The sequence below is a fragment of the Orycteropus afer genome, unplaced genomic scaffold, assembly GCF_000298275.1.
Source record: "Orycteropus afer afer isolate SDZICR_OR568_19922 unplaced genomic scaffold, OryAfe1.0 scaffold00285, whole genome shotgun sequence".
Taxonomy (NCBI): domain Eukaryota; kingdom Metazoa; phylum Chordata; class Mammalia; order Tubulidentata; family Orycteropodidae; genus Orycteropus; species Orycteropus afer.
Genome location: NW_006921872.1, coordinates 934,058 through 949,565, shown reverse-complemented (window position 1 = coordinate 949,565; position 15,508 = coordinate 934,058). Strand labels below are relative to the sequence as shown.

Here is a 15,508-nt window from a genome sequence, read left to right as displayed (position 1 = left end):
TTCAAGGCTCAGGGGTCCAAGATTATCTTCTGTGTCTGTGTTAATTGGTTTCCCTTTTCTTTGTTGAAGAGGGTCTGTGCGATCCTTCTGCCTAGTTCGCCATCTTGCCCCGCCTCCTCTTGAGATAATCTTTAAACATTAAATCAAAAATAGTTCGACTAAAAGTTTAGCTTAACTAGTGAAAAATGGTCTTCCTTGAATGTTATGGGAGCTCTGGTAGTATAGTGCCTAAGGCATTTGACTGCTAACCAGAAGGCTGGTGGTTCAAACCCACCAGCCACTCCTGAAGGAAGGTTGAGCGGTCTACTTCCATAGTGATACAGCCTCAGAAAACCCAAGGAGAGGTCGTTATGAGTCGGACCTGACTCGACGGTAGTGAGTTAAGCATTATGCTCTTTTAAGAACTGTATGGGATCAAATTGACAACAGCAATTCAAAAGATTAGACAGCACCTTAGGGGCAGTGAGTTTATGTTATTGAGGGAGGAACAACTTAGAAAAGGACCATTTTTAGGTTATATAACTTGAAGAATATAATTAGTGTCACTAAATTGTACGTGTAGAAACTGTTGAATTGATGTAAGTTTTGGTGTGTATATTCTTAACAACAAGTAAATAAAATTTAGAAGGGAAAATTAGTTGAATATCTTTCATAAGAGTAGATTGGTACTGTCTGCAATCTCGGAACAATGATTGAAAATATATCAAGTAGAGTCTTTTTTACTTTTGTACTGTATTAATGTGTTTGAACATGTAATCGAGATAAAAAGTCAGTTCTGTCTGTCCAGAAAATATCGTGTTAAATAACTATTAAAACCACTGAGTTTTATTTATTCTCCTTTTAGTATCACTCAAGATCCTGTTTAAGAAGTTGGTGTACTTTTGAAAGTAATTTTAGCACATTATTTTGGTAATATTAAACTGACAATGTATGTACCAAGTTGTAAGTATTTAGGAAGATATGTTGAAAAATAGGACAAAAAGCCCAAGGTTGCCCTTTCGGTATGATTTGGGTGCTTGTTTTCCAGGGCCAGTAGTAACCCTGGGCTAAAGCAAGTGATAGCTTGCAAGTGATACTGGTGAATCTTGTTTTTGGAATGTTGAAGCAAATGCTTAACCTACCCTCTTTGAGAAAGGAACCTCTCTCCTCTTCTCAGATAGCCAAGCCCCACACATAAGCTTTTTCTCAGTGCATTCTAATGCATATCCAGCTTGGCTGGATAATCTATTGCCACTACCCAAGAGAATTCAAGATTACTTTCCCTTTACTTTAAATACAAACAGATTACATACAGTATTTGCCATGTTTCAGCTTAAAATATATGAACTATATTTTTTAAGATAGGTCTACTTCTCATTTAACTGAATCCTGAGGAGACAGGACACACCTTTCATACTAGTCCATCCATCTAAAACTGCCTTTGACACTTAAGAACCAGCATCATTTTTCTCTTTCTGGGCCTCGAGTCTTCTTGTTTTTGTTTAGTTCTGTTTTCCTGTGTTTGTTTTTTATAATCCCCTAAGCCCCATTTGAGGGGCGTTCCCTGGACTCTGCCTCTAGGATTGCCTTCCTTGTTTTTATGTTTTAGAGGCTTTACAACCAGAATTAATTATATTTGAATTGCCCCCACTGTCTTGCTGTACAGCTCTACAAAGTAGTTGCTTTGGAAATCATTAGTTACCTTCTTGGACTTTTTGCCTCTTAAACAAAAACAAAAAACTCACTGCCATAGAGTTGATTCCAACTCATAGCCACCCTATAGGACAGGGTAGAACTGCCCCATAGGGTTTCCAAAGCTGTAAATCTTTACAGAAGCAGACTGCCTCATCTTTCTTCTACAGAGCGGCGGGTAGGTTTCAAGTGGTGACCTTTTGATTAGCAGCCCAATTCTTTAACCACTGTGCCTCCAGAGCTCCTTTTTCCCCCCTTAGTTCCACCTAATCACTGTTCCTTCAACACGTTGATTTTGGGAATGTGAGTAAAGGGTATTGTGTTTGTGAATTTGTAGAGGCCACAGGGTGTTTCATATGTCTTTTGGATCCTCATTTGCCTGGAACAGCTGGTGGAGCTTAGAACTCTGAGGGGAAGTCAGGAAAGCACTACCTGATGTGTGAGTCTGGAATAGTTTTTCTACATTATTTATAGTGATGCAAGGGTATTATTAAGCTAGTAAGTTGTACGTATTTCTCACAGGTCATTTTAGGCACTGAAATATCAAGAGACAATTTATGAGGTTCTGGTGAAGATGTGGCAACCTTTTCACCTGATTTTCCTTTGCCTGTAGGGTCAGCAGCTGCCCAACTCAGGGCTCTGGGCTCCCTATCTTGTTTATGGGTGGCTGCAGCAAGATAGCAGGGGAGGTGGCACATTGTGTTAAGGAGTCTTGGCTGCTACATTGCACTGATCTGAAAGTGGTCCCATGGTGACATATATTTGGACTTCTTCATGACTCTTTGCACTAACCTCATAATCAGCACTTCACTGGACATCTTTGTAGCATAAAGTTGCACATGGAGGGCTTTTGTAATCTTAAGAAGAGTAAGGCATTCCAGTTAACTTTATGAGCCTGAAGTCAGTCTATATCATAAGACCTTGTGGATATTAATAGTGATACCTGGCTACAGAGGAAAAACTACAGAATAACAAGAAAAAGGTGCTATAGTTTTAGGGATCCAGTGCATCCACCAAGGAATAAAGCTTTTACCCTAGCCCAAGAGACTCACATCTGGCAGAGCTTCAGCCACTGGGTGGCTAGTATCTACTAAAGGCCCAGCAGTTTGCCACTTTTTTTTTTTTTTTTAATTTTTATTGTGATTTGGGTGAAAGTTTACAGAGCAAATTCATTTTCCATACAGCAGTTTATACACATTTTGTTTCATGACATTGACATCAATTCCCCACAGTGTAACAGCTCTTTTCTCACTTCTTCCCTATATCCTCCTTTCCTATGCATTCCTGCCCCCTGAGTTATCTCCCTGTGCAAATACTGTCCTTCTGTTTTCCCATGATTGATTGTTTTAAGGAGTATGTCTACTTGATGTAAATGTTCACACTATATGCCTATGTGTTGTTTGGCTGGAAGCTACGGGACTAAGTTTGATTCCAGACCTGAAGGATAACTAGAGACCATCATCTTGGGTGTCTCATCAGGCTCTGTCAGACTAGTAAACCTGTTTTTTTTTTTATGGTTTTGAGTTTTTTTTTCCACATTGGTCTCTCACTCTATCCAGGATCTCCTGCATTGATCTCTTTCCAAATGGGTGACAATGGTAGCCAGGCACCATATAGTTCTTTGGTTTTCATGGTCATACAGGCTGAGGATCGCATGGTCCTAGTCCCTTGGACCAATTGCATCTTTGGTTTTCTTTTCATGCATCTTTGATTTTCTTCTTTTGTCTTTGCTCTGGGTGAGGAGAGACCCATTGTTGCATCTAGATGGCTGCTCCCAAGCTTTTAAGACCCCAGTTGGTACTCACCAAAGTAGGATGTAGAACAATGTTTTTGTGTAGTATATTATGCCAGTTGAGCTTGATGTCCCCTGCGACCATGGACCCAAGCCCACAGGTCCAACTACTTGCTCCTTCAGGGTGGTTGGCTGTGGCTAAGAAGTTACCATAATTTTGTCCTTTGTTAGCTCTGTTATGTATATGGACATTGTTATAGCACGTACAAATACATAAGTAGAAATACCATCTGCCAACCTTATATATGGTCATGAGTATATTCCCTTTTGCTTAGACATACTTGATCATTCACCCTTTCTATTCATCCATTTACCTGTAGATTAATTTTTGTTATCACTGAAAATGCAGTATTGTATATGTAAAAGGGTTTATCTTTGTTGTCTGTACCTGTTGTGTGCCTCTCTGTATCTTCCTTTTTCTTAGTGTTACTGTGTTTGTCAAGTTTACCACTTCTTTAGGGGAAGCCGGCATACTTTCTGGAAGAAATCCATAGTCCTTTCTGGCTCCAGAGGCACAGGATTAAGTTTAGGAAGGTAAAGTTTCCTTACAGAATTGTAAAGTTTTAAGGAGAAGGCATTGTCAGCAAAGAGTAGAGTTGAGAGGCTGTGGACCTCTGACATGGCCATATGTCTCTGATTAGAGAGAGGTCCTTTGGAAGATTGAATACATGGTGTTTTCTTTGCCATTATGAAAAGATAGAGCATAGGACCAGGTGGTTAGACTCAATTTAGAGGTCACTGCTTTCTATAGAAAGGCCTCTCTCAGGAGTATGATAGGATATTTTCTTGTCTAGTCTTCACCCCACTGAAAGGGCAGAAAACCAGAGACTGCCGTAAGCAGTGGGCAGTAAAGTGGTCTAGCTGCCTGCCATCAAGTCAATTCTGACTTATAGTGACCCATTAGGTTCCCAAGGCTATAAATCTGTACAGAAGCAGACATCCTCATCTTTCTCCCACAGAGTAGATGGTAGGTTCGAACTGCCAACCTTTTGGTTAGTAACCACATGCTTTCTTTAACCACGCAGTGATCAGAGTTCCTTAAAAGTAGTCTGTTGTTGTTAAGTGCCCTCGAGTCAGACCTAACTCATAGTGACCCCTCCTTGGGTTTCTGAGGCAGTATCACTATGGAAGTAGATTGTCCAACCTTCCTTCCAAGGAGTGGCTGGTGGGTTTGAACCACTGGCCTTCTGGTTAGCAGTCAAGTGCCTTAAGCAGTACGCTACCAGAGCTCCTAAAAACGTAGTTTGGGTCAGAGGAAATAACTTCAACCTTGCTGTTACTAGGGTTCTTTTGTACCCCATTCAGGGCCAAACCAAAATCAAACCAGTAGAGTTGTCTTTGCCATTCTTATCCCTATTGTTAATTCTCTCCACCTTCAACTTCTTTGTTTCTCCTGAGAAAATATAATGAATGGATTTTAAACTTATTAAAACTTATTTAAAGGAAAGAAAAGAGGTAAAAGTTGAAATAGTTTCTACATTCAAATCTTGTTTTATATATTCTAGTGGTATTGTCTCAGGAAAGTAGTGTAGTTTTTTTTGTAAAAATAAGAGATTAATAAAACTTGCCTTGCAGAGTTTTCGGCCATGCTACCAAAACAAGAACAACAAAAAAACCACCCACTCACTGCCATCGAGTCGTTTGCAACTCAAAGTGACCCCCATTGGGTTTCTGAGGTGGTAAATCTTTATGGAAGTAGATTGCCCAGTCTTCCTTCCGCCTTGCAGAGTTGTTGGCCATGCTACAGGTCACATTTATTTAGGTACATATGATAGATAATTTACATAAGGCATTGTTTCATAATCTTTTCCAGTCATGGTACATACAGAAAATAAAAATGATAGTATTTATAAATCACATTGAGGTAAACTGAAGATAGATAGATACTCCTTTGGCCAGAATTTATTGACCCAGAGACTCACTCAGGCTGTCCCAGGTCCTACCCACCCAGTGTCTTATGTCCTGTAACCCGTTCACAACATGTTATTGTTAAGGGCTGTTGAGTCAGTTCTAACTCATAGCAACCCTGTGTACAAACAGTAGAACTAAACACTCCCTGTTCCTGAGCCATCCTCACAATTGTTGCTATGCTTGAGCCCATTGTTACAACCACTGTCAATTCATCTCATTGAGGATCTTTCTCCTTTTAGCTGACACTATCCTTTACCAAGGGAGCTCTGGTAGCATAGTGGCTAAGACACTTGCCTGCTAACCAGACGGCTGGCGGTTCAAACCCACCAGCCACTCCTCGGAAGGTTGGGCAATCCTACTTTCGTAGTGATACTGCCTCAGAAACCCAAGGAGGGGTCGCTATGAGTCGGGTTTGACTCGACGACGGCACATAACAACAACAACAACAACAATCCTTTACCAAAGGAGCTCTGGTAGCGTAGTGCCTAAGGCACTTGACTGCTAACCATAAGGCTGGCGGTTCAAACCCACCAGCCACTCCTCACTTCTCGGAAGGAAGATGGGGCAGTCTACTTCCATAGTGATACCATACCGCCTCGGAAACCCAAGGAGGGGTCACTGTGAGTCAGGTCTGACTATGTATGAGTCAGATCTGACTCGAGGGCACATAACAACAACATCCTTTACCAAGGAGCTCTGATAATGTAGTACCTAAGGCACTTGACTGCTAACCTGAAGGCTGGCGATTCAAACCCACCAGCCACTCTTCAGAAGGAAGGTTGGGCAATCTACTTCCATGAGGGGTCGCTGTGAGTCAGCCCCAACTCCACGGCACATAACAACAACAACAACATCCTTTACCAAGCATATGCCCTTCAGGGACTGGTCCCTTCTGATAACATGTCCAGAGTACATGAGACAGTCTCATTCGTCATCCCCGCTTCTAAGGCACGTTCCGGCTATACTTCTTCCAAGACATTTATTTGTTCTTCTGGCAGTCTATGGTATATTCAGTATTCTTTGCCAAAACCATAATTCACAACATACTGATGGGGAAACTCTGATTAGGATGTTGGATATGAATTGCATCAGGAATGTATATTAGAGGGAAAAAAATCTCAATTCTGCTTTACTCTGTACTGGCCTTGTTAGTAAGCAGGCTCTAACCATGTGGTGACAAAGATGACTACCTGCTCTAGGTTTTCCTTATTCTCACACTTGTCAGTACATTCAAGAATAAAAATAAATCCTTTTTTTGTCATTGGTTGGGGACCAGCCCAGTGCCGATTCATATGCATATCCTCAAACCAATTATCATGACAAGATAGATGGAATCCTTTGTTTAGCCTTTGGTCATGCATGTTTTTACTGCTCTGGGTAGACAGGTTGTTGTGTATATGAGGAATGTGTACACTGCTGGGAGAAGGAGATTAGCCCTACCTAAACCATATGAGCTCTGGTAGCATAGTGGCTAAGACACTTGCCTGCTAACCAGACGGCTGGCGGTTCAAACCCACCAGCCACTCCTCGGAAGGAAGGTTGGGCAATCCTACTTCCGTAGTGATACTGCCTCGGAAACCCAAGGAGGGGTCGCTATGAGTCGGGGCCGACTCGACGACAAACAACAACAACAACAACAAACCATATGAGGGGTCGCTATGAGTCGGGTCTGACTGCACAGCATATAACAACAACAACAACAAACCATATGAAATGAACTTTCCATACAAAAAAAAGATTTTGTTCTCCATATGAAGAGAGGAAGTGAAAACATCTACGCTAACTAAAACTGTTAACACAGACCACTGTAGTAACTGGTACTTCAGAAAGCATCATGGATTTCAATTTAGGAATATATGGAATTATAAATGAGTTCTTATTTCAATAGAAATGTGTGATGCACCATTTTTAAAATTCTGTTTTTCAATATATTATTTTAATAATGAACATGAGATATAAGAAAATCAATTTGGTGAAACTACTTGTGGGGAAAAATGTCCTAATTAGCTTATTATGATTCATGTTGGTTCTGTGTTGTCCAATATGGTAGCCACTAACCTCATGTAGCCATTTAAATTTAAGTTAATAAAATTAAATGATACTACAGATTCATTTCCTTGGTCACATAGATCATATTTCAGAGTGCTCAGTTGAAACACATGGCTAATGGTTACCATATTGGTTGATACCAATTATAGAACATGTCTATCATTGTAGAAAGTTGTTATTGCATTAAGCTGGTTTTTCTTTATACCATACTTGGCATTTTTTTCTTTATACCATACTTACGACAGTTTTTGTACAGGCATTGTTTTATTGCATTTTGCAGATACTGCATTTTTGACAAACTGAAGGTTTGGGGCAACACATTGAGCCAAACGTGTCAGCAGCATTTTTCCAACAGCATGTATTCACTTCGTGTCTCTGTGTCACACTTTTGTAATTCTCAGTGTATTTCAACCTTTTTCATAATTACTGCACACTTAACAGACTACCATAATAATAATTATAGTAAAGTATAGTGTAAAGATAACATTTATATGCACTCAGACCAAACTCAATGCTATCAAGTTGATTCCAACTCATAGCAACTCCCATTGGGTTTCCAAAGCTGTAAATTTTTACGGAAGCAGACTGTCTCATCTTCTTCCATGAAGTGACTGGTAGGTTCAAACCACTGACCTTCTGGTTAGCAGCCAAATGCCTTAACCACTACCCCATGAGAGCTCCTTATTTTCTACACTCTGTATCCTCATATGCATGCACTAGGAGATAAAAAAGCTCAGTGTTAAGTTCTCTTGTACATAGGGCCACTATGAGTCAGAACCGACTCAGTGGCACTTAACCACAACAGGAGATTAAAAAATTCATGTGATCCATTTGATTGCAGTATTTGCTTTATTGTGATCATCTGTAACCAAACATGCAATATCTCTGAGGTCTGCCTGTATATATTTTCTGAAGAAACTCATGTCACTTTCTGCCCATATTTTCTTTTGCTTCTGGGAAGTTAATGTCAGTTTCTTATCCATTGTTGGCCATGATAAGGTTGTTTCAATCTTTTAAATGAATTCACTGAAGAAATGCAGAAGGATCTTGGGGCTTGGGGTACGGAGTTATCCTTAACTTGATAGAAAGGAGGGTGTGTGTGTGTGTATGTATGTATGTATGTGTGTGTGAGTGATAATGGATTTTAACCGCATGGGAAAGTTTTCTTTGAAAGTGCCTTTGTTACAATTTTGTACAAACACATGACTTTACCCTTTTTAGGAAAAGGTTTCATTTTCATCAAATCAAACATCTAATTGCCTGATCCCTCCCTTTATTTTTTGCTTGGGGCCAAGAGCAAAAAAGCTATTTTGCAGCAACTCAATATATAACCTTGCACCAATGAGAAAAGGTAGAGAGATTTAATTTTCCTCCTTACCCACATGCATATAGCTTTTATGGGGGGGAAAAATGGACGAAACAAAAACTGGAAATAATTTGAAACATTTTTGGAGCTTTATTGTGCATTCTTGATTATTTAATTGTTTCTCTCACTGGTTTTATAAGCCTTGGAAAATCAGGGGAGGGCATCTAACTTATCCACCATTATACATCCAGCATCTAACTTGATGCCTCTGGCACAGATTGTTGTTGTTGTTATATGCCGTCCATTCATACCCGACTCATAGCGACCCCTCCTTGGGTTTCTGAGGCAGTATCACTATGGAAGTAGAATGCCACATCTTCCTTCCGAGGAGTTGCTGGTGGGTTTGAACCATGAGCCTTCTGGTTAGCAGTCAAGTGCCTTAGGCACTACGCCACTAGAGCTCCCCTGGCACACATTAGGTGCTCAGTAGTATTTTTGAATAAAGATTTCTACTGTTCACAAACTAGTTCTTTCATGTCAAGGCCTTTACTTTTCCTCCATTTTCCTGTTTAACTCTGTCTTCCTTCCTTGTAAGTGTCGAGAAGAAATGTATTTGTATGTAATACTGTTCTTCAGATCTTAAATTTTACCTTCTCCCACTAAAAGATTATTTTGAACCTAAATATTTTATGGTTTTCCTCTTTTCTATTCCACTTATTTTGTAATTTTTCTACACATATTTGAAAAGCCTCCAGACAGTTACATTTTGCAGTCAGTCAAGACAGTGCCTTCTATAGAGTTCATTTCACACTTTCCAACATGACCTTTGTGCTAGGTTCACAGACTGCCTCTGTTTTGTCTTCCAGTTAGTGGCTTGTTCCTAGAGCTGTGTTGAAACAAAATTTTATGATGCTCTATTTCCATTCCCCTAAGACTTCATATATTATAGTCTAAATTATATCAGAAAAAAATTTGAGGAAATATTTTAAATCTGAATGTATTTTATAAAGCAGGATATTTTTGAATACTGTGAATATGAATATTCATAGCTGACCCTTTTTTCCATTTCTAGGACTATCCTGTTAAGTGTAATCTCACTGCTTAATGAGCCCAACACCTTCTCCCCAGCCAATGTGGATGCTTCAGTTATGTTCAGGAAATGGAGGGACAGTAAAGGAAAAGACAAAGAGTATGCTGAAATCATTAGGTAAGGTGCTTTGTTTTGTTTTCGTTTTGATTAATTCTAGTTTTCATACAGAACAAAACTGTATCCTGGAACCAAGGGTTTAAATCAAACCTAACTATCCTATCTACTCCCTTTCTCTTAGTTACATTTACAGCATGGGAAGAGAAAAGCAGATTTCTGCCTGAGCCTGCTGAGCTTGGGTTTTGAGAGAGCACACACTAGAAGGGATAATACAACATCAGATCTGATTTCTAGGGAACCAGAACTTAGAGGTTCTAAACTAGTCATGTTTGTGAAATCTCCCTCCTGATCATTTTAGAGACCCTATGCTGGGCTATCAGCATGCCCGTTAAGGTGCAGCAAACACAACTACCCAGGCTATTCCAGGTACATACGACAGAGTAGTTTTCTTTTCAGATTTTTCATTGGTGGAGCTCTACCATTTATTGGCCTTTTTGGTCATAGCAGCATAGAAGATACCCAGTGTTTTCTGGGTATCTTTAGTATGAGGCACATGGCAAAGTACGTAATAATGTGGTATTAACAGTTCTAGAACAGGAATCAGACTTGGAGTTTGCTATCAGCTCTACCACTCCTTGTGTAACCATTTTTCAGTTAACTTTTTTGGTTTTCACCATCTTTGTAAAAGGTGTATTGGGCTCAGCCATTCATCTTCACAGTCATACTCTTAAGTCAGACATGAGGTTTCCATAACAGTACCCAAGGATTTTGTATTAAATTCAACTCCCCTTTTCATACCTTTGAAACAGGCTTAAGGATGGTTCTAACTCATTCTGTACATAGTTTAGTAAGCACTGGGATTCCAGTAGAGTCCCTTGCTATAAATCTAGTTGGCATGATAGCATGTGACATGAAACAGTAAAAGCAGTGTATAGAAAAGCATGTCATCATACAGTTCAGCAGGTCTCAAAAGTTTGGTGTCCATGGAAGTCACTTGTAAGCCATAGCTGTTGAATGAGATTATAAGGATAGATCCTGGGCATCTGTTGTTTGTTTGTTTAATAAAAGACATCAGCCACCCAGGTGACTGATGGTTATTACAAAAGTTTGAAGATAATTAGTATAAATAGTAAAGGCCTATAGAAATTTAGGTGAGTGAGTGGACTTAGGATTGAAGGATGAGAATGCTTCACCAAAACAGGATTGGAGGGTGATGTTCAAGAAAAGTTAGGATTTAGTAAGTGAAGAAGGAATGAGTATTCTCAGAGTTCTTTTACTCATTATATATTTCTTACTCAAAGCAAAAAAAAACAAAACAAAACTCACTGCCATTGAGTCCGATCCAACTAATAGCAGCCCCTCCTTGGGTTTCCTAGGTGGTATCACTACGGAAGTAGATTGCCCAGCTTTCCTTCCGAGGAGTGGCTGGTTGGGTTTGAACCTCCAGCTTTCTGGTTAGCTGTCAAGTGGCTTAGGTACTACGCTACTAGAGGGTCTATATATCTCTCTCAGACCCTGGAGGGCACAAACAGTTTGTACTTGAGTACTAACCTAAATATCGATGTTTTGAACCTACCCAGCACCACCATAGAGGAAAGGCCTAGTGATCTGCTTCCGTAAAGATGGTGGCCAGAAGCTGTGTGGGGCTGCTCTGTTCCATAACACTCGTGGCCAACAGGAGTCAGAGTCAGTGCCTGGCAGATGGGTTGGGTTGGGTTTGGTTGGCTCTCTCTAATTTTTATATTGGTGAAGCATATGCAACAAAACATTCCAGCCAGTTTTATGTGTACAATTCATTGACATTAATTACATTCACCGTGTTATACAATGATCACCACTGTTGGTTTCCAAGTGTTTTCATTAAAAAAAAAACTCAGTACCCTTTAAGCTTTCTCATTTCCCCTCCACCCACCCTTGATAACCACTGATGAACTCTGTTCTCTCTGCATGTCAGTTGTAGATAGCTCATGTAAGTGGGATTGTACAGTATTTGTCCTTTTGGTTCATCCATGTCATAGCATGTATCAGGCCTTTTTTCTCTTTATGGCTGAATAATCTTCTAAAGGTCTTTTTTATCTCATTCTTCATTTAATACTTTTCAAAATTTTTATGTACCAGCTGTGTGTCTGGTGCTATGCTAGGTACAGGGGATACAAAGTTGATTGGAGCCCCGTCTGTCTTCTCAAGGAACTCACAATTTACTTAGGGTAGCAAACAATTGTAAACAGATAACTATAAAATACGTTGACTGTGACTACAGAAGCATAAATAAGAATACACAGGAAAAAGGATATGATGCCATGGAATTGCTGAGAGAGATAATGCTTTCTCTGAGTTTTTAAAGATGACCGAGAATTTCTCATGTAAAAAAGAAAAGCAAAAAGCATCTTCAGGAAGAGAGAAATAATGTTTGCTAAAACACATGTGTATAAAGCATGGCATGTCAAGGGAATTAAAAGTAGTTTTACTGGCTTGAATGTAAATTCTGATTTTGGAAATACACTTTTCATTTGTTAACTATCTTGTTATCTGACATTTCACTTTTATGACAGTATTTTAAAAATCTGTTTGTGCATTGGAGGCATGTGTGACAGTAACAACCACTGAGGTGCAAGGCGAAAGTAATGATGGCTATGATGTTGTGTGTTATGTGTCAGCTTGGCTGGGCCATGATTCTCAGTAGTTTGGCAGTTACATGTAGTGATCCTTAATTTTGGGATTTGATGTGGTCATCCTCCATTTTCACATAATGCCAGTTTTCACATCAGATGACCTGGTCTTCTGATCATGTCGATAAGTGAAGGGTGGGTATAATAGGAAATTAACCAAGAGAAACGACGACGACAACAACAACAAAAAAGGAGAAGCAACAAGTCTAAAAAGACATTGGAGTCATGATGAATTTGGTCTTTAATTTCGGAGGTGAATGAGGTATTATTTAAGGATGTTTGAAAGGGAAAGGATGACCACACCTGAGTTCTGGAAGAACACAGTTGACCAGGGGACGGATAGAGAGGCTGAAGTGAGAACTATAAACTAAGGCAGTGGCAATGGAATCCGAAGACAGATGAGAAAATAGAGAGGCTGTAAAGCAATAGCACACTGGTGATTTTGGACACATGGGATGAGGTTGGATTTAAGGAACTGATACTCTTTCACTGACAGAAGAAAAATGTGAGAAACTGGCATTAGAAATGGAAATGACAAATACAATTTTAGACTTCCTGTGTTGGGATGACTCTGGGACATGAGGATGGATACATCCAAAAGGCAGTTGGTTACAAAAGAAAACATAGATGCTAGAGCCTGATGTGAAATCTGTCAGCATTAAGGACGTGGTGCTTGGTGCTGCTGTAACAGAAACATCACAGTGGGTGACGAAAGAACAGGACTGTATTTTCTCACTGCTAGGCTAGAAGTCTAAATTTGGGCACTGCTCTAGGGGAAGCTCCTTCCTTGTCAGTAGCCCCTGGGCTTTCTTGGCAGTCTTTGGCATCTGTCTTCTTCTTTTTCTTTGTCTTTTCTGCTGTTTTTAGAACTTTAAAGGATGAGGTTTAGGGCCTACCCCACTCTGGTATATATACCTCATTAACATAACAGAAGAAAACCCCTTTTTCCACGCAGGGTGTTATCCACAGGCACAAGGTTAGGATTTCAACACATATTTTGGGGGTTACAGTTCAATCCATAACAGATGTTAAAACTGTAAGATGGCTCAGCGAGATGCTGAGAGCGAAGAGGTTCAAGCCTAGAAGTCTCAGGAACATGGCAAAGTATGTAAAGTAGCAACAGTGGCTGAAAAGAGAGCTACTCAGAAAGGTGAGTAGGAGGAGAATCAAGGCAGTGGCCCTCTGGTGTTTTAATCCTGGTTCTCCAGTCCTTTAAGGGCCTAAATTTTCATACTTGTTGGAAGAAAACATTTGCTCTTCTGTTCATTCATACAGTTTTTTTTTGGACACCTACTATATGCCAGGCAGTGTTTTAGCACTAGAGAAATGAAAGTGACTAAGAAAAGATCTTAGTTGTAGTGCCTAAGGCATTTCACTGCTAACCAGAAGGCTGGCAGTTCAAACCCACCAGCCACTACTCAAAAGGAAGGTTGGGCGGTCTATTTCCATAATGATACTGCCTCAGAAACCCAAGGAGGTGTCGCTATGAGTTGGATCCGACTCGACGGCCGTGAGTTAAGAAGAGATCTGTTCTAATAATGCTTACATTTCAGTGAGGGGAAATAGAAAAATGAATAAAAGATAGTGATAAGAAGGATAAATGTGAGTAACTAGATGCTGCTTTAATTGGGTTGTTAGGAAAGACCTCCTTTGAGGTGATATTTAAGCTGAGATCTTAGTGATAAGGAGCCAGCTATGTGTAGATCAGGGTATGAGCAGTTGGTCCAGACAGAAAAATCATCTAAGTGTGCAAATTATTAAAAGAAGACCAGTGTGGCCTGGATGTTTTGGAATCGGAGAAAGTAATGGGTGGTGAGAATAAGAGGTAAACAGGTCATGGAAGTCTTTGGAATCTAGGATAAGGTATTGGGGTTTTACTGTAAATATAAATGAGGAAGATTATAGTGTTAAGAAGAGTTATTGGGATTGCATTATGCATGGGGGCTGCACATATTGGTGGTGAAGAGAAAACTGGGAAGAAAGCCTCCAAGGTGATTCTAGCTGTTACTCAACAAGAGATCCATTGCTTTAAACTCCCTCCACATAATATTTATTTTCCCCTAAAAGGTAGTTATTACAGATTCCTTCAAAATGGTACCTGATGGACTGAAAGCCTTTGGTGTAGTGCATGGTAAGTTATCTATCAGTCAGATGCTGTCAGGTAAATAGTAAGTTTGAGAAATCAGCATTTTAAGGAGTCTTCATTATATTAGAGGCCAGTTATAAAATATATCTTTAAGATATACACTTAATGTCAACTGTATTTGTCATCCTCCCTTTAGGAAACAGGTTTCAGCCACTAAGGCCGAAGCAGAAAAGGATGGCGTGAAGGTCCCCACAACCCTGGCAGAATATTGCATCAAAACTAAAGTGCCTTCCAATGACAACAGTTCAGATTTGCTCTATGACGACTTGTACGACGATGACATTGATGATGAAGACGAGGAGGAGGAAGATGCCGACTGTTATGATGATGATGATTCCGGGAATGAGGAATCGTGACGCGCTCCTTTGATGTCCCTGTACTGCCCTGCCATCTCAGGCCAAAGGGAGGGAGCAAGTGGGGACCTAGCAGTGGCCCCTCAGCAAAAACCTATTCACAGGGGGTGGGGAACAAACACGGCTCCTGCTGACTCCCCTTACGGATCTCAGTTTGCTCCTTTCTATGGACCTCTTCACGGAGGGAACGTAACCGCAGAATGTCTGAATGCCTGCATTCTTTACCCTTCCATCACTGTAGTGATTTTTTTTTTTTTTAAACCAACCAATCCAGCTCCCGTCTCACTTCGTCTCTACAAAGTGTTCACAGCAAAACACGTTTGGTCTGTTTTTAGATTCTTGAAGAATTAAATAGTCTTTCATCAAGACGTGTAATGTATTTAAAGCTGGCAACCCATTGGTAGTTTACAAGTGCTGCATATACTGGGTAGCAAAAGAAAATGGAAAAAAAAAAAAAAAAAAAA

General features: G+C 40.0%; 1 protein-coding gene across 1 annotated transcript in view; it reads left to right on the top strand.

Annotated features, from left to right (window-relative positions):
* The window catches only part of UBE2R2 (ubiquitin conjugating enzyme E2 R2), a 179,571-nt gene extending 164,524 nt beyond the window's left edge, over positions 1-15,047 (top strand). Inside the window, exons 4-5 of the mRNA XM_007950678.2 lie at positions 9,802-9,936; positions 14,828-15,047. Of these exons, the coding sequence (XP_007948869.1) occupies positions 9,802-9,936; positions 14,828-15,047 (355 nt within the window). The remainder of the gene's footprint in view (positions 1-9,801; positions 9,937-14,827) is intronic.
* The last annotated feature ends 461 nt before the right edge of the window (positions 15,048-15,508 follow it).